Raw genomic sequence first — 26,774 nt, 5'->3', positions numbered from 1 at the left:
TGGTCTCGCCTGATCTTCTTCAGCACTCTAGGCAGAAGTGGTATAGGCGGAAAGGCGTACAACAGACCGCAGCTCCACTCACGACGAAAAGCGTCACCGAGCGAGTGCCGTCTTGGAAATTCCAACGTGCAGAACTGATGACATTGCGCATTCTCTTCGGTGGCGAATAGATCTAACCAAGGCTCTCCCCACTGCTGAAAGAGACCTTGCGCCACGTCTGAGTTCAGATGCCATTCGTGATCCATCATGCACCGGCGGCTGAGTTCGTCCGCCCTGGCATTCAGGGAACCTGCCATTCAGGGAACCTGCCAGGTGTTTAACCACCAGGGTGACGCCCTGGTATTCCAGCCATGTCCAGAGGCGCAGAGCCTCTTGACAAAGCGTCCACGACCCCACCCGCCCTGTTTGTTGCAGTACCACATAGCGGTGGTGTTGTCTGTGAACACCTGCATTACACTTCCCCGGACAAAGAAAAGGAATGCTTTCAGTGCAAGTCGGATCGCCCATAGCTCCAGAAGGTTGATGTGGAGCCGGGACTCCCCCGGAGACCAGAGATCTCTGATCTCCCTCTCTCCCATGTGGCCTCCCCATCCCAGGAGGGACGCATCAGTCCCCACTACATGCTCCGGTTGGGGAAGGGAGAGAGATCTGCCGCAAACTTAATCGCGGTTCGTGAGCCAACACTGCAACTATTTTGCAGTGCCCTCTGAGATCGCAATCGGACAGGTTGCCCTGATGCTGTACCCACTGAATCTTCAGGTCCCACTGCAGAGCCCGCATCCGCCACAGAGCGTGATGCACCAGAAGGATGCAGGAGGCCATCAGCCCCAGCGTCAACCTGACATAGACTCTGGATAAAGGCTGAAAGACCAGAATCAGAGCCTGAATATCCCGAACGCGCTGTTCGGGGGGAAAAACCCGACCTGCGCGGAGTCCAGAACCGCTCCGATGAAAAGGAGCCTCTGCGAGGGGCACAGATGCGACTTCGGCACGTTGATGGAGAACCCCAGCGAGTGCAGGAGGTCGGCCGTAGTCTGGAGGTTGGAGATGACTGCTTGGGGCGAGCCCGCCTTCAACAACCAGTCGTCGAGAAAGGGGAAGACTAAAACCCCTAATCTGAGCAGATAAGCTGCGACCACTGCCATCACTTTCGTGAACACCCATCGGGCGTTGTTAAGGCCGAATGGGAGCACGGTAAACTGAAAGTGCTCGTGGCCTACCGTGAACCGCAGGTAACGCCGGTGGGCCTGCATCGACCGGGCTGTGGAAATATGCGTCCTGCAAGTCCAACGCTACCATCCAGTCTTCTGGGTCCAGGGCAGCTAGGACCTGAGCCAAAGTCAGCATCTTGAACTTCTCCTTCCGGAGGACGCCGTTGACGCTTCTTAGATCCAAGATAGGGCTTAGGCCCCCTTTGCCCTTCTTGGGTACCAGAAAGTAGTGGGAATAGCAACCACGTTCTACTTCTGGCCCAGGAACGCACTCGACTGCCCCCCTGGCCAAGAGGGCCGTAACTTCCTCCTGCAGAAGTTGCAAGAAGTAATCCCCCGACATGCGGTGGTACTGCGGTGGCATGGCTGGAGGGGTCGCCTCGAAGGGGAGGGAGTAGCCCCTTCGGACGATTTGCAGCACCCACCTGTCCGATGTGATGGAGCGCCAGTGGAGGAGGTGATGGCAAACCCTGCCCCCCACTGGCATTGAATGGGCCCGAAAACTCGGACTAGGAGGATTTTGAGGCAGATGCTGCGGGGATGGTGTGGACTGGCCTTGTCTGTGTCCCCCTGCACCGCCACGGCAGTTACCACATCCGTGACCGCGTTGAGGTGGGTTCTGCAGCCTGTGGCTAGCTGGACGTGAGGGGGCGCCCCTTCCTTGGCCACAAAAGGCAGAAGTCTGCTGGCGTTGGCAGGGGCCCAAGGACTTGGCCGTAGCCCTGGGGTCCTTAAAACGTTCCAGCGCGCTGTCTGCCTTGTTGCCAAAAAGGCGACGGCCATCAAAGGGCATGTCCATAAGGGATGCCTGGACATTGCCCGAAAAGTTGCCGGACCTCAGCCAGGCGTGGCGGCGAACCGCCACCGTTGTTGCAATCGCCCTGCCTAGCGAGTCCATGGAATCCAGCCCACATCGAATGGAATATCGTGCTCCGTCACTTCCCTCCCCGAGGGCCTGAGTTAGCTTTGCCTGGACCTCCACCGTGCACTGCGGCAGCACTTCCGCAACCGTATCCCAACAAGAGTGGGAGTTACGGCCCAAAAGGCAGGCGGTGTTGACAGACCACAACCCCAAACTCAGTGAGGAGAACAGCTTCTTACCAAACTGGTCGTACCTTTTGGATTCCCGATCCAGAGGGGGAGTTGGGAATGCGGTCTGGGAAGTTGAGGCCTGGATCACCAGGCTCTCAGGGGTGAGGTGAACGGACAGGAAACGGGGGTCGCCCGGAGCCGGGCGGTGGCGTCGGGCCACGTTCCAATCCACAGGGAGGCCTGTGGAGGGCTTTGACCAGGTGCCCAACAGAACGTTAGTGAGGGCCTTGTTGAACGGCAGGAGAGGCTCCGAGGATCTTGCCTGCGGTTTAAGTACCTCAGTGAGGAGGTTAGCCCTCACGGCCACGACTGGGAGCTCAAGAGCCAAGGCCAAGGCCTGCCCGAGTCAACACCACGCTGTATGCAGCCCCCTCCTCCGTAGCCACGGAAGGAGGAGAGACAAAACCAGTCTCGGGCGAGGTGTCCAGACCACTGGCCTCCCCAAGATCATCCGTCCAGTCCTGACTCAACTGGCACTGCAGTGCCAGAGGGTCCTCAGACCCCTCCCAATCCCCCTCGTCCTCCATCTCCTGAAAGTCAAGAAGAAATGATGGAGCCGGATCGTCGGTGAAGGGCTCACCTATCGGTGTTGAAGATGACGCCGGTCCGATGCTCGACCTGGACCGGGGCGGGGATCGGGAACGACCCCACCCGAGGACAGCGCAGAGGAGACACCGTTGGTGACGCCGCCGGCGGAGGGGTCGTAAGGTCGACCGGCGTCAACACGGATCCAGGCCTGGATCCTGAGAGGCCCTGCAGCGCCGGGACCAAAGTTGCCAACGGCGCCGGGGCCAAAGCCGACGACCCGCTTGGGCTCCCAGACGGGTCTGCGGGGCCCGAAGGCACCTCGACGGGACTTGATGGAGGGAAGCGCGACCTCATGGCCATGAGGAAGGCGCTGATCTCCTCCGGCGTCGCGTTCAGCCCAGGGACCGGCGGGTGTGGAGCTGGACGCGGCACTTGCGGCTCCGGCGGAGCCATGTGGGCGGTGTCGCCCGAATCCCAGGCCGCGGCGCGATAGCGATGGGGGCGAATTTAGAAGAGCGATGTCGCCTCTTCCACTTCTTGTGCCTCGACTTACCTGAGGACTTCGAACCAGACGAGTGGTGTCGACTCGCCGAGCTATAATGACTGTGGCCCCGCGACCGGTCCCTCGACCTCCTCCTGGACCGGGACTTCGAGCGGCGCGGGCCGACTGCCGGATCTCGAGTCGCTTATGGGACCGCTCCCGCCTAGCTTTTGACGTCAAGGCCCGGCAGTCGGGGCACGACTTGTCATCATGGTCGGCCCCGAGGCAATAAAGGCACCGACGGTGGGGGTCGGTTACCGACATCAGTCGGTTACAGTCGTCACAGGGCTTGAACCCAGGCATCCCTACCGGCACTGGAGTCGATAACAACTCGAGAAGATCCCAAATAGATTGAAAAAAGTTAGTCAATAAGTGACTAAGGAGTACTGCTCTTCCCAAATCTGCGTTGCTGGCGCGGAAAAAAAAAAAGAAGAACTGACGTCAGCGCGCGAGGGCGGCGCCTAAGTACTCCGATGACGTCATGCCGATGACGACGACGGACGCGGACTCACAGACGACGCCTACCGACGCGCAGGGGTACTGCTACGCAAAACTTTCCGGATCCAGTCTGACACCTGGGGATATTCTAAGGTAAGGAATCTAACACTAACCTATTCCTTTCAGATGTGTTTATACGGCTGCTGGAAGGAGGTGCCCTGAGCTGCATGTTGTCCCTACTGCCTTTAAGGTTGTCTCTGAGAACTGAGGCCCAGGCCATGAAAGGGTTCAACAGCCTTCTGGCCTGGTGTAGGAGTCTGGCGCTGGCAAAACGGAAAACCTCTACTGTAGCCATGGAGAGGCAAAACTGCTGGTGAAATTGCCTTGTGGTGCAGAAAAGTCATAGGAACGTGTTGAGGCTCTGCTCTCCTTGAACCGTTCCAAGGCCGAATCTGCTTTCTCACCAAAAAGCTGAATCATCAAATGACATGTCTATTAAAGATGGCTGGACATCCTGGGAGAAGCCGACAGTTCTCATTCATGCTTGGTACCAAAGGGTCACACTAGTACCCAATGCATGCCCTAAGCAGTCAGTTGTATCCAATCCCGAGTGGAAGGCAAATTTTGCTCCATCACAACTTTCCTGAATAGTCTGGTTAAGAGCTGCCGGAAGGTAGTCCGGAACAGCCAGCAAAACTTGTGTCACCGTATCCCATAGGACATGAGAATAGAGGTCAAGAAGGCAGTGGGCAATTGACAGACCTCGGGACCGGGATGTGTATGAGAAAAATTAGTTTCCCAAATGTTTGCTTTCTTTTGGATTCACAATTAGACTTGATAGTTGGGCAGCATTGGGATTAATCTTGATGGTTGACACCTATCACCAGCCTCTATGGCGTTGGGTGTTATGACAAAAGAATGAGTCACCTGCTGCTGGACGATGGCGATGAGTGACCTGAATAAGGTTTTGATCAAGTACCCAAAAGAGTATCCATAAGGGCCTCATTTAATAGTTTGAGCCTGACCAGGCTAAAGGAAATCTGTCAATACATTAGTGTTTCCTACCATGGTGGGCAGGTGCCTGCATAAAAAAAGCAAAAGAGGTGATTGTATCCATGGAGGGACTGGGGAGGGGGGGCATAAGCCAAGTATCTGGGAAAGTATCAAGCCCACTGGCATCCTGAAGTTATTCATACCTGTTTTCCTCATCATATTGGGGAGCCCAGTTGTCCCCTCATCATAGTTATCGTTTGTCTGAGTCAATGCCAAATTATTGTGTTAAGTTCCAGGCCCTATCATGTGGTGTAGAAAAGGTATCGGAATCTGAAGGGTTGTCCAGTAACTGTGTGCTGGTCATAGCTGGATGAGAGCTTGTTCACGGTCGTCATAGATTATGCTGGGAGTCGGATAGCACAATGAGCTTATTATCGTTCTCCAATAATGTTGTCTATGAGAAAAAAAACGGTGCAGGCAATAGCATGAGAACCCAAGTGAGCACCGAAGCCAGTGCTGAACCCGGCGCGAGTCCACGGGGCACAGAAGGATCCAATGGCAGACCCGCAGGTGGAAGTCTGGCTGGAGGCCCATGCAGATCCTTAGGGCTCACAGGCATGTCACAGTGAGCCAGTAAGGGGCCAAATATAAACAAATAAATATGTATTTGTAAAGCGCAAACTACTCACCCTTCAGGGTCTCAAGGCGATGGGGGCCGTTGTGGAAATTAAGTGAGCTATTGCCCAGAGTCACATGGTGCTGAGCTGAGCTGCCGCCGGGGATCGAACCGTGAGCCCTGTGCTCCAAAGTCACATTAAAGCCTCTACTCACTCGGACCAAACTCTGAATGGAGATCAGTAGTAAAGCCCAGCGGCGGCGGCCGCCCCTAACAAAGGCTGGTGGGACAGGTGGGGGGAGTGCAGGGGGAGGGAGAGAGCGCACGGTGGGGACGCAGGTATGTTAATAATAATATATTTTAAAAACGTACCAGATGCCGCCGGCTACCTCCCACATCGAGTCGCTCCTGCTGACCTCTTCCTGGGTCCAAGCCGCCCCTGAGACAGACTCCTAGCCAATCCCTGCACTGCAGAGCAGCACAGGGATTGGCCTGAGCAGGCAGGAAAGACGCCCTGCTCGGGTCATGAAGTCTGCGGGGGATTCTCCAGAGAAACCGAAGTGCGCATGTGTGTTTTGGTCAGCCTGAGACAGCCGGCCAAACACACATGAGCACTTAGGGAGTGCACAAGAACTCCTCGCCCACCCTCCCATGCCCCGCCCCTCCATGCAGAAGAAGGCTCAGAGCCAGCATACGAAAAATTAAACGATGCTAGAGAATCGTTGCTGGCTCTGTGCCAGGCAACGAGGTGAAGATCCTCTGCCATTGCGGAGCAGCCACCATTGATGAAGCCGGGAAGCGCTTTGAAGCCCTCCTGCCCTCTCTGGAGCGCAAGAGTGGCCGGAAGGGGTCAATTCATGCTTTGAGTTCTTTTCCTTGGACTCACCTGAAGACCTCGACCAAGATGCAGGCGCGGTGCGTCCATTGGGGCGTGGGGGCGTAGCCCCACTAAGCCCCATGGACCTACTGCGTCGTCACTAAAAGCCCAATACAAATATTTTAAAAAATCGCGCTATCTGCCGGCCGGGAAACCGGGAGCCACCCGACTTTCCCGGAGTGCGCAGGGGGGGGGCTTCGGGGGGGGAAGAGGATGGGCCTGCTGCAGCAGCGCAAGTGCATTTTTGGGCACAAGCATGCCCGCGCATGCGCAGATCGTTTTCCTGTGAATTCCCCCTTAGAGAGAGGACCAGGGGGCGGGCCGCAGCCCCCGGGGTTACACAGAGCGACGAGTCATGGTGCCCCCCCAGCCAATCCTGGCGCTGCATACAGCGCCAGGATTGGCTGGTCAATACATAGCTGACTTTGGTGCTGTGAAACCAGGTTCGGGGCTCTTATCGAGCCATAAAAATGTATACATTACTTACTTTTGTGTTAAATAAATAGATATTTTAAAAAACAAATAAAAATGATGTTCCGACTAAGGTGTGAAATTGGTGTCGAATAAATACATGTTTTAAAGACAATTAATATTAATCATGTATCATTGGCGCTGGAGTACAAGGTTCGAGACTGGTATTGAACACTGACAAGCTGTGTGCAAGTTATATGGTCATAAAAATACATGAATGATGGATGGATGATGGGTGGGTGGATGCATGAATGGATGCAGGATGAATGATGGGTGGATGGGTGGATGCATGAATGAATGATGGATGCAGGATGGGTGGATGGATGGGTGGATGCATGAATGAATGATGGATGCAGGATGGATGCAGAATTGGTGGCATGATGGGTGCAGGATGGATGCAGGATGGATGGGTGGATGGATGGATGCATGAATGCATGATGGGTGCAGGATGGATGCAGGATGGATGGGTGGATGGATGGATGCATGAATGCATGATGGATGCAGGATGGATGGATGGGTGGATGGATGGATGCATGAATGAATGATGGATGCAGGATGGATGGATGGATGGTGGATGCATGAATGAATGATGGATGCAGGGCGGATGGATGGGTGGATGCATGAATGAATGATGGATGCAGGATGGATGCAGAATTGGTGGCATGATGGGTGCAGGATGGATGCAGGATGGATGCAGGATGGATGGGTGGATGGATGGATGGATGGATGCATGGATGCATGATGGGTGCAGGATGGGTGCAGGGTGGATGGATGGATGGATGCATGAATGCATGATGGGTGCAGGATGGATGGGTGGATGGATGGATGGGTGGATGCATGAATGAATGATGGATGCAGGGTGGATGCATGAATGAATGATGGATGCAGGATGGATGGATGGATGGGTGGATGCATGAATGAATGAATGATGGATGCAGGATGGATGGGTGGGTGGATGCATGAATGAATGATGGATGCAGGATGGATGCAGGATGGATGGTTGGATGGATGGGAGGATGCATGAATGAATGATGTATGGATGCAGGATGGGTGGGTGGATGGATGGGTGGATGCATGTATGATGTATGGATGGATGCAAGGTGGTTCGGGCCGCTCGCTCGCTGCAATATGCAAATTAGTTTAGGCCTCACCACTTTCAAATGTCACCAGCCGCCCCTGCCAAGATGATCTGCCACAGCAACGACTTTGGGAGGAAGACCTTACTTTCGACTGGTTGCGGCACGGAGTTGTCTTCTGTTTGGCCTCACAGTCACGTTGGCCTTAGGGTTCATCTGGGCCTAGGCATCGCAGGCACAAACAGACATCTGTTTGCGACAGTCCCTACACGGTTTAAAATCCGGTACTTTTAGCGGGTTATAGTTTCCTTCGCACCCTGGATAATTTGTGAAAAAGTAATAGTCAAAAGGCAGAGGAGAAGCTCCGGATCCGTGTCCAGATACGTGAAAAGCAAGGTACTAACCTCAGCGTGTAGGCGGGACTTCTATGCAGCTAAGTTCGTCACTTCTGGAGCGGAACCCCATAGATGCAAAGCATCAGAATGCCACCTATCGGCGGGCAGGAGTACTGCTTTTAAAGTTTACAGAACCAGAAAGATGCCAGGGGGATATTCACAAGGTGAGGAATCTGAGGTTAGAAGTAACCATCAGAAATACGTGGTTTCCCTCCCTCATTTTAAAGTTATCATTTCTTTTCATTACATTTACTGTTCGATTTACCTCTTTTGATGGCTGAGTAATTGCTGTGAGTGACAAAAGTGGTATCTACCCAAACTCTACAGGCCTTTTCGTGGCGGTGGTCTGTCAAGACCCCCCTCCCCCCCATTCTGAGCATTCCGGGTCGAATGTGTGTGCATCTCTTATCACAAGTGAGCTAATAAATGTTATCTTTTACTTTGTCATCATGACTGAATATTTTCATAAAGCTGTGTGCGCCTCTCTGAGGGTGTGGCCGTGTCTGCAAACGCATGCAACAGGTGCCCTTGCACCCCGAGTTTGCTTAAGATAATGTGTGCGTCGCCGCAGACTGTGTCCGTGTGTACTCTGAGGGTGTGCCTGTCCGTGTGTGCCTGCGGTCTGCACCTGTGGTATGTGACCGCCTGGGTCTCTCGGCAGCGGCGTGAATGCTGGAATTGTGCGCACATAAATCCGTTTGTGCAGGGTTCGTTCTCGTTGCGTCTAAAAAGGTCTTCTTTAGGAGCCCTCCTGAGCACGTGAAGCGCTTTTAAAGCCTGCTGCTGAATCTCAGCGCCCCAGGATGCCAAGACTATGAATGGGAGGTCAGTCTGTCCAGCCAAAACTAACAGTTCAAGTCACAGAGCAAACACTGGGGAGTTCAGCCAGAGCTCATTTCGGAAACAAAGCCGGGCGCTGCTGCTCGCCACAGTCTGATGTTCAAGAAACAAATGCAAACCCGGGAGCTGATCCGGGTGCAACCTCCCCCCTCGCGCTGGCATCCTCGCACAGAGGTTCCTGCTGTCTCAACCGCGTGGCCAAAGCCACGACGCATTTCAAGCATGGCATTCATGCTCCACCAGCTCTCTGTATTGTGGCCCGAGACGCCCATGTGCCCAAGAAGACACCGTGCCAGCGCAGCGTCATTTATTTGCCAGGTGGACTTTTTTTCCCCAGATACAAATCTCTCGGCTGAGTCCAACACCTTTCTTCATCCCTCCTCCCCTCTACAGCTCCCCACAGCGCGTTGAAGGGGCCCTTGTGTGGCGTGAGCGCTACAAAGATACCTCGCCAAACACGACTCCTTTCTTCTCTGGCATACATCGGTCTCAATCTAGCGCCTTTCCTCTTCGCTCCGTTTGGCGCTTTAAAGCAGCTTAGGAAACACAGGTAAACTAACAGCTGGTCCTCCACTCGCCTCAGCACAGGGGTGGTTTGTCTGCAGACGACACCTCTGTGGCACTAGCGCTAGATTCTAGGCACCCTCAGCATCACCACTGCCCCTCTTGCAGTACAAGGCCTTGTGCCTCCCACAGTGCAGGTCTCGGGCCCATGCTCCCTGGTACAAGAGGCCTCTCCCATGCTTCGTGCGTTGCAACAAGGGCCCGCACGTGCCTCGTTACACGGCAATCCCTACGGCACCACAAAAGCGCCAATTCTAACATACACGGCCGGGCTTTAAATGGAAATAGAAGTGCTGGCACTCACTGTCCAGAGTACCTGCACAGTGCTTGCTACTCTCCCATTAACCATATTGAAGCAGTGCTGAGATGTGCAGGTGCTCTCCCTTCCAAATTAAAGAAGTGAGGGTACTCCGTACCGGACAGCACCTGCCCATTTAAAGCATCGTACACGGCCCACGATACTGGATGCTTGTGAAACCTTTAGTGCGGTCTAGAAGGGGGCTCAAAGTGCCACACGTTGGCCAGGAGGGGCGAATGGAAGGACCAGCAGTAGAAATGGGAAAAGGGGACATGATGGAGGAGCCGGGTGGTAAAATGACCTACACCACGGGCATACCTCCCAGGGTAAAGTGGTAAAGTGCATTATGAGGAAAGGAGCTATGCGACCGGGAAGAACGGAGAAGATGTAAAAGTAGGGACAGAAGAGGCCAACAGAGTGCCAGGAAGACAAGGGGCAGAGAGACTGACATTAATAAAGAAAGCAGGGTCTATTAGAGCGGGAAAAGTGAGAGGTTAAGAGAAAGCGAGACAGAGGCAGAAAGAGCCATGCGATGTGATGCACAACGCCTTTTGCTAAAGTAGTTGGGTCTTACTCCTGTCTTAGTTGGGAATTACACTTGGATACCCAGGACTGATTAACAACACATTTTCTCTGAGCGGATCTGTCTCAAGCGAGGGTTAGCTGTGAGTTATCAAAAAAAAATCCTTGTGATTCAGGCTTAAATATGCAGGTGTAATTCAGCCCTATGACCAAAGTACAACGACTATGATAACAAGTTTTATTAATTAGGCCATAGGACAATAAGAAAGAGAAACAGTATAAAAAATAGAGGCAGAAAGAAATGGAGAGTAAGAAATCTACAAAATGTTAGCACTAGACAACGAGGGCAAGTAAGCACTCAAGAGTGAGAGAATGAAATCAAGACACAGAGTAAGAATTTATAGAGATTAAGAAATTGAGAGTGAACGTAAAAATTCAAGAGCAAGATTTAAAATAGGATTCAGAGTAGGAATTTGAGACCGAGCATACAAAATCAAGAGGGAGTGCAAGAGACTGAAAAGCAAGACTCAAAAGAGTAAGAATTTGAAAGAGTGAGCAGAATAAATTGAGCAAGAGTAAGAAATAGAGCTGAGAATAAGAAATGGCGAGGGAAAGAAATTTGAAGAAAGAAATTAAAAGTTAGTGACTGTTGGAGAGTCTAAAACTAAGATTTAGAAATAGAAAGAGCAAGAAATCGAGACTGAATGAGTAAAAAGTAATGAGAGTAAGATATAGTGAGTGAAAGTAAGAAATTGTTACAGAGTGGTAAATCGATATGCAAATTTTACATTATCATGTGGTAACACTACACCAGTACCATGCAATTAGAAGTTGAACCCAAAAGAATGAGGAATTACAATGCGGAACAGGATTTACAGGTTTTAAAACCAGAATTCATTGATCAGGAGGTAAATGTGTGCAGGAGCACCTGAGTGGGGTTGGGCAAAGGGCGGGGCCGGAGGGACTCAATCTGGGCTCTCTGAGGTATCCAAATAAGGCTAGTGCCAATGACTCTAGGATGCAACAAAACCCTTTATGACGCCCACCTCATCCAGACCAGGCAGGTTTTTTTGTTTGTAGTTTCACCAATGAGAAGGTACTTGGGTTGTCTCCTTCTGGGGGAAAGTTGTGAAAATAATTACAGATTTAAGAATGAAGCTGTCCAATTAAGAGGTGCACGTTTGTTAAGTAAAGGAGCAATTTCAAATTAGTGGCGCCTGGGGGTCCTACCTGCTGGGACAATTCCATGACAATCTGTCACGATAGAGACAAGCACACAATAAATAAATAAATAAATAAATAAATAAATAAATAAATTCCACATTTGTAAAGCGCACACTTATCACCCTTAAGGGTATCCAGGCGCTGGGCAGCCGTCGGGGAGATTAAGTGAGCTTTTGACCAGAGTCTCATGCTGCTGAGCTGAGCTGCCGCCGGCGATCGAACCATCAAGCCTCTCTGGCTGCTGCGCCACACCTCTCACACAAACATTTGCCTAGAGGAGAGATCGATCTATTCATTGAGAGCATCTATCCAGCAGACGCGTGTTGGCCCCACGGAAATAGGGATGTAATCAGATCCTGGATGCAAAACATTTTACCAGCATTTACAAGAGCCAATCAAAGTCACCTTAGTGAAAGCGGGAAAACAGAGTTGATGCCAAGTAAACTCTGCATGCGAGAGAGTGCCCAGTGTCGGCGAGTGACGGCCTGACCTGTACCAGATTTCAGGGGCACCGATATGGCATACTTGTACATAAAATCAACCTGAAGGGGGTTCAGTTACATCGTTTGCTAATCTGACATATATTCTACCTCGTAAACCAGCACGGGCAACACTTTTCTGGGCCTAGAATTAAAACTGCTCCCCGGACAAGCTCTGACTCTGTCTGTGCTGGAATTGAAAACAAAAGGCGTGGCAGGTGAAAGGGGTTGAAGTCATAAGCAGTAGGGTCTGACTGCTAACATGTATTTTTTTTTTATCTGCTTCAAAGAAATTGGCAACACTGGGAAATGTGACTGTAAATCTGTTCTGGCTCATTTCATTGGTCACAAAGAGGCCCATTTCAAACAATCTTACAAGGTTAAGGCAATTGCTGCTGAGATCCTTGTGTGCCCAGCAATGTTCACAGGATAATAACAATGGTAAAATAGCTCTGGCGGGTAAAGCAATTGCTGGAGAGCCCTGTGTGCGTTAAGTCACAGTTTTGACCCAAAAGTAGTATAGAGGGTTACTGTGCCTACTCCACACGCCAGTGTGTAACAAGCAGATCACAGACTTGCATTTTATGTAGGTAGGTTACTTCTTTTAACAGAGAGATCCTTTTGTTACTTGTGGATCATAAGTTGTAATATTTCTAATATAGCACAGTGAGCTATAAACCAACATCAAGGAGCTGCATGCACACTGCCAAGTCATGGGTTTGGAACCTTATTAATTTGATCTCAACCTGTTTCTACTCCAAGGTTATGAAAAAGGGCTCCTTTAGGCAGTAATATAGTCTTATTAGTACAGACACCCCCCATCTACTGCGTTACATTTTAAATCCTGATTATCTAGTTCTCCCGGCCACAAACTCTTACTATAGAGTGCCTACCAGAGGACAATATCTTACTCCTACACCTTGTAACCCTAAGTCTTATGTCTTGTGCAAGTCATACACTTGTATGACATATTGTCCTTGTATTATGTCTGCATGTGATGTTAAGCGCTTTGACACCATACATTAGAATGAGTAAAATTAAATACAACCAATAAATTAAGTGCTTTTTAAATCATTATTGGTGTAATTACTCATGCAGGCGGATATATCTGACATTCTTACAGCGCACGCATATGGGTTGAACAAAATCAAATACCTGCTGCTGCCTCCAAATCAAAGTTTCTGTTGAGTACCTTTGAAGTGATAACCGGCCGTGTGCCTTTATTTCCCTCTATTCCGTTGGCTTCTAGATGTTAGGGTCCAGATAGCTGCCAGTCAGGCTGATACTATAACAAAAGGAGGGCTGATGGCCATTTAAATCAGGCCTTTGTTTTGGACTCAGATGCAAGTGAAAATAAAAAAAACATTCTCAGGCTGCTAGTTTCTACTAAGAACGAAAAGCAAACAATGTGCGGACACTGCGGATGTTTCCTGGCGTTGTCAACACCCTGACAAACTCAACATATTTCACTGGGGCCTACCCAGATCCGCTCAAGAACAGTTCCAGGATCCAGCTGGATCCCTATAATTTCCTGCACTGCACTTAGCACATTTGTGAATCTTATGCATGACAGATGCATCTGAAAAATAAGTAAGGCCCGAGGAAGAAGGGGGGAACTGTTCGAACCGCGTGTTCAGACTGTCAAAGCCTCAAAGGGTGGAGCAGTGAATAATTGGAGCCCCGTCATGAATCCTTTCTTTCCATTTAGCACACGTGCACAAGCCTGTAGGGTCGTATGTGCAAAAAGACGTGGTTTCCAAGTGCTGCATCTGGACAACCGGGTTCCTGTTCCTGTCCTATTGTCAAGCATCTTGAAAAGTATCTCAGGGGACCCCCTACTGCCCCTGTGGCCAAGGGGTGGTATTTCTTTATTTTCTTGGGTTAGTATTAGCTAGATGATTCGTACTTTGCATTATCATTTGCAAGTGTATTTTGTCACAAACTTTTGTCTCTTCGCCTATCCACTCCTTCATGTGCATTTAGTCATTTTGATAGGAGTTTGAAACTATTTTGCATTGATATGTTTTCGCTCTCTCTCTCTCCTTGTGAATAGTACATTGTTTGCCTTGTGTTTTCTGTACATGTATGAGCTTTATTCTTATATCATTTGGTGATAAACAAAACAACCTTTTATACCGAGTTTGTGGTTATTTAGATAAACATAGATAGTTAGAAAGTTATTATTATTACCATCAACTTCTCAACTTTAGGTCTATCGACCAGAGAAAAGAAGTTGGTATGCAGGCTCAGTTAGTTAATTAGGATGTTAAGTACGAGCCTGTATAATGAACCACTGATTTATTTTTAGTGTTCATTTCAGTGTTTGAAACTAAAATTACAGCATCTTTCAGTGGATCCGTGTAGGGTGAGTTGTGTTATGGGCCCGTTGAATTGTGTTGTTGTGAAGGCATTGATTATCGATCCCTGATTGGCGCTGGATCAATGGCTTGGCCACTACTGGAGACCCATACCAGTCAAGCAGTGTGTTCAGCAGCACCGGGTCTCGGAAAAGGAGGTAAGTAATGCCAGAGTCTATTTCTAAATGTGAAAACTGATCTCTCTGGCATCATACAGAGGCAGTTCCTAAGATTCACAGGCCAGCAGGGGGCAAATGGAGGAGCAGGTACACTAGAGACTCGGGAGTGGAAGGGCAATGGGGGTGAGGCGAGGGGACCACGAGTGTCCTGGGTTTGTTGGGGGAGGGGTGTTTACCACAATCAATCAATCAGTTAGTCGAAGTACTTGTAGAGCGCGCTACTTACCCGTGAGGGTCTCAAGGCGCTGAGTGGAGGGGGTGCTGCTACTGCTCGAAGAGCCAGGTCTTGAGGAGTCTTCTGAAGGCGAGTAGGTCTTGGGTCTGCCGTATGTGGGTAGGGAGGGTGTTCCAGGTCTTTGCGGCGAGGTAGGAGAAGGTCCTGCCGCCGGAGGTCGTTCGTTGGGTGCGGGGGACAGTGGCGAGGGCGAGGCTGGCAGAGCGGAGCTGGCGCGTGGGGGTGTAGAAGCTGAGTCTGCTGTTAAGGTAGGCTGGTCCGGCGTTGTGGAGTGCTTTGGGTGCGTGGGTGAGGACCTTGAAGGTGATCCTCTTGTCGACGGGGAGCCAGTGTAGGTCTCCCAGGAGGGGGGTGATGTGGCTGCGGCGGGGGACGTTGACGATCAGTCGGGCGGAGGCGTTTTGGATGCGTTGTAGTCGTCGTAGGTGTTTGGCTGGGATTCCTGCGTATAGTGCGTTGCCGTAGTCCAGCCTACTGCTGTGGAGGGCCTGTGTCACCGTTCTTCTTGTTTCGGTCGGGATCCATTTGTAGATCCTGCGGAGCATGCGGAGGGTGTTGTAGCAGGAGGAGAAGACGGCGTTGACCTGCTTAGCAATGGAAAGGGAGGAGTCGAGGATGAATCCTAGGTTGCGTGCGTGGTCGGTGGGTGTTGGTGCTGTTCCGAGTGTGGTCGGCCACCAGGAGTCGTCCCAGGCTGAGGGGGAGGGTCCGAAGATGAGTACCTCCGTCTTGTCTGAGTTCAGCTTCAGACGGCTGCTCCTCATCCAGTCGGCGACGGCCTTCATTCCCTCGTGGAGGTTGGTTTTGGCGGTGTGTGGGTCCTTGGTGAGGGAGAGGATGAGCTGGGTGTCGTTGGCGTAGATGATGTTGAGGTCTTGCTGGCGGGCCACTTGTGCGAGGGGGGCCATGTAGATGTTGAACAGCGTCGGGCTAAGGGATGAGCCAGGGGCGGCCTTAGGCATGTGCAAGCTGTGCACCTGCACTGGGCCACCAAACACCAGGGGGCACACCGCCAATATATATCCTTAATATAATAATCCTCTGAGGATGGATACATATTTGCGTGCGGCCCCTGGCAGGGATTTGGCGGACTCCGGCTCTGTTCCACTTCCAAACACCCTGACCCCCCCCCCCCCTCTTCACTGGCCTCCGCGCTTAGCCCCACCCGGACCCCCTCTTCCGGGGCCCCCTACCTAAGCTCCCTGCCCAGGGCAGCCATGAGCCTAGAGCCACCCCTGAATGAGCCCTGGGGGACGCCGTAGATGATGTCGGTGGCTTCGGATCGGAAGGGTGGGAAGCGGATGCTCTGGGTTCTGCCGGTGAGGAAGGACGTGGTCCAGTCAAGGGCCTTTTCTTTGATTCCGGCCTCTAGGAGGCGTGTCTTTAGAGTGCGATGGCAGACCGTGTCGAAGGCGGCCGACAGGTCCAGGAGGATGAGGGCTGATGTTTCGCCGTTGTCTAGTTGGCGCCTGACGTCGTCTGGGGGCTGATGTTTCGCTGTTGTCTAGTTGGCGCCTGGTGTCGTCTGTGGCGGCGATGAGGGATGTCTCGGTGCTGTGGTTTCGTCTGAATCGGGACTGGAACGGGTCCAAGATGTTGTTGTCTTCCAGGTGGAGGGCCAATTGCCTGTTGACGATTTTCTCGATGACCTTTGCCGGGAACGGGAGCAGGGAGATGGGCCAGAAGTTCTTGAGGTCCTTGGGGTCCGCCTTGGGCTTCTTGAGGAGGGTGTTGATTTCGGTGTGCTTCCAGCTTTCTGGGAAAGTCGCTGTTTCGAAGGAGATGTTGATGACCTTCCGTAGTTTGGGTGCGATGGCTGCGTCTGCTTTGTTGAATACGTGGTGTGGGCACGGGTCTGAAGGAGTGAAAGGGGAGGCATAGGAGTGGGGGACTCCTCTCTTCCACGGTAAACTGAGAGGGTGTGGCGTTAGTACCCGAGCTGCAGACTTTAAACTTGGGGAACCAGGTTTGAGTCCCTGCATCAGCTCAACATCCTGTGGTTGTGGGCAAATCACTTAAACACATGTTTAATGTAATTGGAGCGCATGTGAAGAGCTCCAATACGCAAGGTTTATTATCATTTCATTTTATTTTTCTCTCCTGGGCGAGTCCTGGGGGTGGGGCCATTGCGGGGGTAGTCACAGAGGGGGAAGCGGTGGGCACGGTTGTCAGTGTGCATGTGGGTTTAGCCGGCTATCTCAAGTCAGCCAAACCAACTTGCGCACTAAAGGGGTCTCTAACTCGAGCTGTGTTGCCGGGTTGGAGACAGCAGAGATAGGCTTCCAGTCTCTCTGGGAGCGCAAATCTAGTGCGCTTAAGCAAATCCTAAAGCTGCTATCATGCAGCACGAGAGCAGCATCAGGATTGGCTGCAGGGGATTCTGGGAGCCTGTGCTGGCGAGTAGCAGAAGAGCAACGATGCTGCAGGTACGCTATTTTTTGTCGTAGTTCGTCCTCCCTTTGCCCCTCCCCCCGCCACCAGCCGCTACTAGTGTCGAGTTTGCACTATATAAAGCTGCACAAAATAAAGAGCCAAGGGCAGCAGGTCCCAGGAAACAAAGCGAATGGGCAAGAGTGGGACCTGACCACAGGAATATGGTCTGCGGATTTTAAAGGCAGGTGATGGAGGATCCTAACTCCTCTGCCCACCTACTAACCTTTTGCTCACCCTCCTTTAATTAGCTCAGCATAGAGCAAAGCCCATAAAAGAAGCATTAGGCTCAGCTTATTTACAGTGACAATTTTACCGGCAATTTTGTAAAATTAGCAGCATTTTTTTAAAAGTGCTGATTTCACAATTCTTAGCTAATCATGAAAACACAATATAGAGGAGGGTCTCTTTACCTGGATATTCTTTTCTCTTGTTGAAATTCACTTCCTCGCTTATGAAGGATTGCCGACGAAGAAGCCTGGCCCACCGCATCATTAGAAGTGTCAGAAATTCTCATAATTAGCTTTTGACTAACTACATGACATTTTTTGAAAAACACAGCTTAATTACGCATAGTTACACATAATTACACAAAATGCAACTACGAAATGTGGCACTACATTTGAATGTGAAAAGCGACTGGTTGCTCCAGCGGTTCCCATGCCCTGGTGTTTCTGTTTTTGCTGTTAAGTGTCACAAAACCACAATTTCGAGAATTTAGCGTAAAAAGCATCATGTGAAATTCCTGTAATCATGCAATATTGCTCCAGCACAAAGGAAATTTCTCCCTGGGCCTACATATTATTGGGTGAACCCAAGCAGGGTCTTACTATCACCTCTACTCAGATGAGATGCTGAGCCCAGCCCCGGGGATGCCTCTGAACCATGGATAAACACTTATTTTTGAGATGGTACTAACTGACCACCCTGCTAGACAACCATTGAACCCAAAAAACAAGGAACAAGTCCTAAAACATATAGGTGGGTACTAGGCAATGTGCAAAGGTGTCACTATGGGGAAATAACTTTTAAACCTGCTTTAAGTATTGAAATGAAATATGCAACTTTCCCACAAGTAATAGATAACAGAACTTCCGACATGACTTAGTGTGACCACATTTTTAAAGAAAGTTGGGGTAAGTTTGATAGTCATATTTAGAAATGAGCAGTTTTTCATTGAGTAAATAGAAATACGATGCTTACCTGTAACATTCAGATTGAGATTTATTGCACATCCTCATTCTATGTACCATGAGTTTTAATGCTCTGATGAGTGATCGATATTCTGTAGAACAGGCCTGTACTTTACAGGCATGATTTACCTCTACAAATTCGCCTATTTAACACCTTTCGATAGTCTTTCAGAAAGAAGAATTTAAGGTCCCAGGGTTATTAAAACTCTATGTTCTCATGCAGCCGCCTGAGTGCTGTTGACGCGTTTCAACGTCAGTAATGTGTTGTAGGAGATCATGAAGGCCTTCACCGAGACATAAGAAGACCCTCCAGCCTCTTCTCGTTTGGAAAGAGTTTGCCAGAGAGTTACTCTGGTCTCACAGTATCTTGAGCCTGAGTTAGCGGATTCCCACTACAGAAGCTCCTCAGTCAGTCTTCTATTTAACATGCATGTCGAGGGTCACAGAGTAACTTTGAAGGATGTAGGGTAATACTCTGGGGAACAGCAGCTCTGGGGGGGCGAGGGGATTGTTGGGGAGACAGGGAGGGGAGGGAGGGGAGTGCTTGCACAGACACGCATTTGGCAATGGCTTTAGGATACATTTTTATATGTTCCAGAGCACATGAGTATCTCACACAGCCATACATATGTAATATAATGCAAAGAAACATGATATGGAACATGCTAATGTATTGCTGAAACTCCATGAGCAATGGTGACTACAAAAGGCAATAAAAGATATTTTTTTTAAAAACATGCATGTCCTGGATTCTCACGGAGACTGGGCCCCCTTGAATCACTCACCATGATATAGCAAGCTTCAAAGGCAATACTTTACTGCATGTACTGGATCAATAGAAGGAGGACCCAAAGGACTCCTCGGGATGGCTGTGCTCCCATGTACCCACTGATTCCAATGGGCGCGTGCCAATGATCCCACATCATTTCAAATGGGAGGAACAACTTGATGACCCGCACCTGGATGGGCATTTTATTCCTGAACGTGGTAGGTCTACCACTTCTGTTACCCTTCCTGGTCTAACTAAGGCTCGCCATGAGGCATCTGTTGCGCGTGGATTGGTCTGCGGAGATCTAAGCATCAGCATCGCCATGGGACCCGGTGAGTACTAGGTGTCTATGCCTAAGCAGACCACATTGATTCCCCTTCCAATGTTTACTCAGGCTGAGATACTGTGAACACTCGGTCACCCTGGTGTCCTGTTTAGCCGCAGCAGTACATCAGATTAAACTGGAACGTACTACTTTTGTGGTAATCGGGTTTGTGTGCAGTTACCAAACAACTGGCCTGGATCCTTTTATCCAGCTTATGCGGAGCTTCCCATCTGATATTTGGCCATGTGACCTCCTTCTCTACGTAAGAGATGGAGCAGAGGCATTTCAGAAACTTCTCCACTCGTAGCCATCTTGATTCTAAGCTACGGATGAGTCTACGAGAGCCGCTCAGTTGCTAAGGTACTATAGGAGGTAGCAAAGTCAACTGCCATGGCGCGCAAGCTGATAACTACCCAACTAGTGGCACAAGACACTATTCTGTAAAACTGAATGGCCACAGATTTTGTCCTGGCTGCTAAGAGGGGTCAACAAGTGATCAATAAGGCTGAGTGTTGTACTTAACATAACCAACGTTTCCGCAGGTGGCCACGAAGTATTTTAGACACTACGTAAAAGTGTCAAAGATATGCACACTATCAATAATATCTTTGTGCTTGAAGATTTGGAACACCGGTCATGGTTTAAAACAATTGATGAGGTATGAAAATACCGTAAGCAGCTTTTTTCATTACGGACGAGTCTGCATTCCCTCTATCACACGCGATACCATAAGTGAGGGCGCTTTCCTATCTTACCTGAAGACAGTCTATGATGATGACGACATCATTATGATATTCGTGAGAAGTGGGATTAGGACTCTTTGGTAAGTTATCAAAGTGCTGTGGAGCAAGAAGCGTATTGAATAATGACTATTTAAGCGTGAAAGGTTGTGTGATAAAAGAGCAGAAGGGGGAGAGACTGTGAACGTTTTTAACACACTGGGCCTGTCTAACCAAAACCTGCTACAGCTAGGTGTTTTTTCTGACACTAACAAAGCTCACAAGATGTGCGCGTGTATGAAGTTGAGGCGTGTTTGGTAACTCGAGATGTGAAAGTTAGGCAAAAAGTGATTTTAGTTTTGTTACTTGTGAAGCCCTTCTCTAGTTCTCATGAGCAAATCTAATGCACCTGCTTATACGTTTTGTGAGCACCCTCTCAATTGATCCATACTAGAAACCTGTGTGCTTTGAAGTCTAAATTTGTGCCCTGCCTGGAATCAGAGACACTGCATCTACCATTTGTTTCAGGAGACCCGTCGGTGGAGTTTATTGACAAAAAAATGTGAATAGTCTGTGACTCACACTTTCATACTCAAAACAAACAGGGAGTGAGGCTTTCTTTGACAAGGAGATGAACAGGAAGAGGACAGAAGAGAAAGATGCAAACTCCTCGCGAGCAAACAACCAATCACAGCGGAGATGAGCTGAAAGTAGAGTCACGCCACACAGACAGATGGAAGGTGAGAGCGATCTGAACTGGGCACAATGCCAGGGGGTTGTGGAACTATCCACCGCAAATATATCCTAAAACTTGGAACCAGGAAAATAAGATTGTGAAACCGGAGATACACACAGTTTAACAGGGAGACATACATTCTATTTTTTTAATTTTGAGGTTTTTAGATTAGGATACACATAAATAAAATGGACATCACAAGGTGAGTTGTAAGGAAGCGGAGTCACAGAAAATGCAAAACAGAGTAAAAGACAAACATCATTTCTAAGACCCAACACAGGAAAACAAAATACAAATAACATAGCTAATGCAGGAATACTCAAAAAGGAAATGGGAGAAGGAGGTTACCATGGTACCAACGTGCCAATGCTGTACATGTGATGTCTGACATTCTGCAGTAAGAAAAATTGAGGGGTGGTAGTCCCAGTAACTTATGTCTTTGGCATCAGGAAAGCTAGGGTATGGTCCTGCTCTTGTAGGTGGTGGTTTGTGGTTCACTTGTGCCCAAATATTTTGCAAGCAGGTGTTCTTTCAATAGTTGCTTAAATAGATGTGGGGCTTGTCTAATATAGGGCGGCAACATGTGCCAAGTTTGAGGTATTTTCTAAGAGTACTCTTACACGTGTTACATTTTTTAAATAGTATATTGCGTACTTGTTTTTGTGTAGTGTGATGCAAGCTAAAAAGCACCAGAGCACTTTCCTGTGCTCCAGAGGTTTCTTGTGTTTTGTATGATAGTTAGTTTCCTTTTGATGTATTGGGGTGCACAGCTTTGCTATGTTAGGGATGCTGATTTGTAACAGCATCTTGCCTCGAAGAGCAGCCACCTCGAAGAGAAGGGGTGTGAGATGGTCATATATGACTATTTTTGACTGAATGGGCTGCTTAATTTTGACCAATTTTAGATGTAGTGGCACTTTTTGGGGGAGCCATGTTAGGAGCCCATTTCCATAGTTTGGGAGCGGTATCACTAAGGACTGAACTACAGTTTTGAGATCTTCTCCAGCAAATAATTGTTTTGATTTCCTGAAACGTATATATTGGCCGGCATATAGGGTCGCCAGGAAGATATGGCTAAAACCACTATGCAAGGGGCTAGGCCTTAGGTGTCACAAAATGGTGCTACGGGTCCTCTCCACTGACACGTCCTCTACCGCTATGGTATGTGGGGGTAGCTAAATACTTGGGTAGTGCATGGCAGACACGTACAAGGAGGTTCAAGCCCACCCCCTACTCAACCTAATCGCTAGATGGCCCCATGGCGGGATGTTTTTTTATGGTCCTTATGTATCAGTTTTTAGATGGCCCCATGGCGGGATGTTTTATTATGGTTCTTATGTATCTGTTTTTAGCGCACATTTTATAGATTTTAGAATTTGGGTACTTTGTGATGCTGTATGTATATAAGGATTGGTGGGTTCCTGTCTATTATTTTTTTAATGTACTGTATAAATTGTATACTTTTATGATGAAATTTTTATCGCATAAAGTACATTGACATATATATTGGCTGAAGGAGGTCTTTGAAAGATGTTTGCTACGGGTATCGAATTTGAGGTTTTTGCACCGTATGAACCCCAAGGATTTTGAAGTTTCTACCACTTCAGCTTTTAAACTACACTCTGTTAGCGCAAAGAGCCATGTGTCAATAATTTTGGCATCTTTGGTGAGAAAAAATTTAATTGTTTTAGAGTCATATAATCTGCACTTCAAGGGGGGGGCGGCACAGATGCCGACATCAAGGCAAGAACTGGCAAAGCAAGGGCTACCTTCAGTCAGCTAAAGAAGACCTGGAGCTTAAAAGACCTAACGCTGTAAAACAAGATCAAGCTTTTTAACACCAGCATAAAATCTGTCCTGTATGGAGCAGATACTTGGAGGACAACAGTGACCACCACAAACAAAGTCCAGACCTTCAACAACACCTGTCTGAAGAAAATCCTCTAAATCCTCTGGCCAAACACCTTCAGAAACAACAACCTTTGGCAGCAGACTTTACAACTCTCTACCCATGAAGAAATCACTGAACGAGGCTGGGGTGGAAAGGTCACACTATGCACAAGCCCAAGTCAAACACCACCAGACAAGCCCTGCCCTGGAGAGCTCAAGAGAAAAGGAAAAGCGGAATCAAGACTGACTGCAAGGAGATGGGCTACACCTGGAGTTGGACTGAAAGAAAAGTCCAAGACCGATATACCTGGAGAGTCCTGGTTCCTGGCCCATACCCCTGGAGGGGTAGTAGGCATAAGTAAGTAGCTAATTTATCACCCCTAGCCAGGTGCAGTTGGTAGATCAGGTTTATGGTTGCCAAAAGGTGAGTTTCATTTCATTTTTTGTGATTTTGCCTTTAAAGTGTGTGGTGAATGTTTTCACTTCCTCCCCCAGGGAATCTGTTGTGTGGTACTCAGGAGCCAGGATACCTTCCACCGGTCATATGGTTTTTTGGACATATTTTTAGCTGTGATGATCTGAGATTTAAACAATCTACCCTGAATTGAAGGGTGTTGCACTTGTAGTGGCATCTCTTTAAGTTAAGGAACAGTCTGTGCTAGGAGATAGAATTGTTCCTAAATTTTCTCTCAAGCATGCCAACAATCTTGGTTTGTTATTTAGATGGGAAGAAAACCAAATATTTGTATTCTTTGCTCCTTTCATCTTTTTTTGGGGAGGCTACCTTGTCTAGGATGTTTTTGAGTTGTTAAGGTTCATGAAACTGGAAGTCTCATTTTCATAGTTGCCGATCTCTAAAACGGATTCGAGAGTGATTGTTAGTTTAGTGTCCGAGCACTGACTAACTTCTCAAAACTTGCTATTTCAAGGTTTCACAGGTCATTAGACCATAATATCCATATTACTTAATGGATTTTAGGAATGTAAGGGGAACTTGGTAAAGAAAATAAGTCAAGGCATGATCATACCTATCTATTAGGGGTACCAACTATAAACATGGGTACTTTGGATATAATGAGACCTAGAATAGCACCTTTGGTGGGGGGGGGGGGATATTTAAGTGTTGAAAATAGTCATGTTATCTAGGAAAGTTTAAAGATGTGGCAAGATTAAGTCTTATTTATGTCCCCATTTTGGGTTACAATTACCTAAAACTATGCTCTCTGAGCAGGTGAGGAGTTCAATAGTCAAGTAGACATTTAGTCATGCATTAATATTCGTTTTTTCCTTTGAGGGGAAGGGTGATTGCAAGGTCCAAACATTTCTTGTTTTAGAACAGCCTTCAGGTATGAGAATATCGAAAACAGGTTGTGATGCCTGTGTTAATCAAGTCTTGTGAGGAACAGAAGGTCAAGCTTATTGTGGAACAGGAAATCCTCCATCTCTGTAGCATTTGAGATGGTCCATCTGTAGTTTGGGATGGTGCACTAAAGACATGGTTGTTTCTCATCTTAGGGTTTAAGGCAGGGAGATTACATAAGATATTTACTTATTTGAGAGTTTGGTACAGCACAGATACATCAAAGGTCCTGGGGCTTGCATGTTGCTGTTCGGCCTGAAAGGAGGTTATGAATCATTGTATGTATCTTATAGTTTTTTCAGGGTCCGATTATGGGGTCATGCTTTGTATGGTGAAGGGGTCTATGTGGATGTTGCCTTTATAGGCTGCACTTCTATAATTTTGGTGTGTTGAGGTATTGTGTCTCTTCCAGTTCTGTGAGTACTAGAGTATGTGTGGTCAGACAGTTGTGAGTTTCGACAGTAATGTGTGAGGTGGCGATAGCGGTGATGCTGGTTTTGGCTTCTAGGGCTCAGAGAACAAACTGGACAATTTTCACTAACTTTTCATCGTCTTTTTGTCATTCATTGGTTGCTATATGTGAACTAGGAGTGGGTATAATTTGCAAGAGTGTGGAAGATATGACTTCTCTTGTGTGATATTTTCTGGAGGCCTGCCTTGGCTTAATACTTCTGTATATGCCTTGTTTATGTCTGTATCTGTTGAAAGTTTCTCTCTCAATGTTTGCATGCAGGGCTGTTCCTACATATAAGGCATGTGTTAGCTTGCAGACTCTGAGAAACAACCACAAGAATTTGCCAGTACTGCAGGCATTTGGGAATAACCTCAGTCAAGTGCCGGCCATGGGAAACAATCACCCATGGAGCAGCGCTGGTGGGAATAGGAAACAACCTCTTGTATTCTGCAGCCTTTGAGCAATGGGAATTAACCAAACACATAGGCCGGCCTGTAGGCACAGAGAAACACCTACAACTGTGTACCAGCCATGGTGGCACTACCGAACAAAAACGCAAAAGCTCCAAGCCTACTAGTCACATGTGTGTACCAGGCCCACAGAAGTTGGAGAAATTGTGACTGTCATGTGCCAGCCAAACAGGCATTGGAGACCAACTTTACACGTCAATCTGACAGGCAATAAGGAACAACCATATGCATAGGCCAGCTCTGCATGAACTGGAAAGCCAACTCACAAATGTATTAAACATGCATGCACTGGGAATGAACCACATGCATACAGAAGCCCTGCAGGGCCTACAAAACAAACACATATATGCGCCAGCCCTGCATCAACTGAAAAACAAAAACAGGCATCAGTCATTCCTTGCATGTCTCAACCCTAGAGAAACTGTTAAATAATTTCATGTATATGCCCATCCTAGAGAAACTGGGAAGCCATTACTTGTACTTGGTCTCCCAGGAAGCAGCTGGCCTCTGCTGCATATATGTTCCTGCTTCAGAGAGGATGAAGAACAATTATATGCATCTGCCTTCCCAGGAGAGACCGAGGAACACCTGCTTGTATGTTACATGTTGTACCTTCCCTGGAATGACTGAGGAACACTTGAATGCATGTTTCAATTCTGGAGAGAGACTGGAGCAATTACATTCTTGTGTCTGGCATGCAGAAACTTACATGTGGAATATCTGTGCATGCCTGACCCAACGACATGGAGGAAGATCTGCATACATATGTGTGCTCTAGAAAGACCTGGGAACATCTGCAGGCACATGCCCACCCTAGAGACACTGATGAATAACAGCATGTATGTGCTTGACTTAGAGAGACGGTGCAACAACTGTACACATAAGCCCATTCCGGAGGGATATTGGTAGCCTTGCATGCATGTCACGACTGATCAGCAACAACACCGCAAATATCAATCAGAACAAGAATATTTATGGTCTGACAGGATGGTGCCAGGCAATACTGAAAACTTACTTGCAACATAGAGGGAGAGGAAGATCCCAGCCAGGGCCGCCCCCTGGAACAGCCGTGTCAGAAGGAACATGAGAAAGTCCATGGAAATAGTAGCACCAGTGCCGAAGAGGACTGCGAGGAGAAGGGCCGCCAGAAAGGTGCTTCGACGTCCACACCTAGAGAGAGAGCACACCAGCATTACAGAAAGGCCACGTTTAGCAGGATAGGGATTTGGCAGCCAGCATGTACAGACTATGGGTGCAGGGAGGCAGAATAGCTCTGCAGGGTGCAGCCACTGCCAAAGAAGACAAGCAATGCCGCACTACTGGCGTGGTCAACTTCAGAGTGGAGGCTGCGCAGGACTCAACAACCTCAACTGAAAGGACTCTTCCCTCGAGAAAGCCAAGGCAACCAGCATCCTGGACACAAAGAATTATTGCATGCTGAAAAGAAAGTGCGGTGTACTGGAGGTTTCTGAAGCAGGGGTGTTGTACTGAG

The 26,774-nt window shown here is 48.7% G+C and overlaps 1 protein-coding gene across 1 annotated transcript in view; it reads right to left on the bottom strand.

The window, feature by feature from the left end:
- The window catches only part of SLC22A31 (solute carrier family 22 member 31), a 219,581-nt gene that overhangs the window by 108,312 nt on the left and 84,495 nt on the right, over positions 1-26,774 (bottom strand). The window contains exon 3 of the mRNA XM_086945799.1: positions 26,298-26,452. Coding sequence (XP_086801925.1) covers positions 26,298-26,452 — 155 coding nt within the window. The remainder of the gene's footprint in view (positions 1-26,297; positions 26,453-26,774) is intronic.

The sequence above is a fragment of the Lissotriton vulgaris genome, chromosome 12 (genome assembly GCF_964263255.1).
Source record: "Lissotriton vulgaris chromosome 12, aLisVul1.2, whole genome shotgun sequence".
NCBI classification, from domain to species: domain Eukaryota; kingdom Metazoa; phylum Chordata; class Amphibia; order Caudata; family Salamandridae; genus Lissotriton; species Lissotriton vulgaris.
This window is presented reverse-complemented; position numbering and strand designations above follow the sequence as displayed.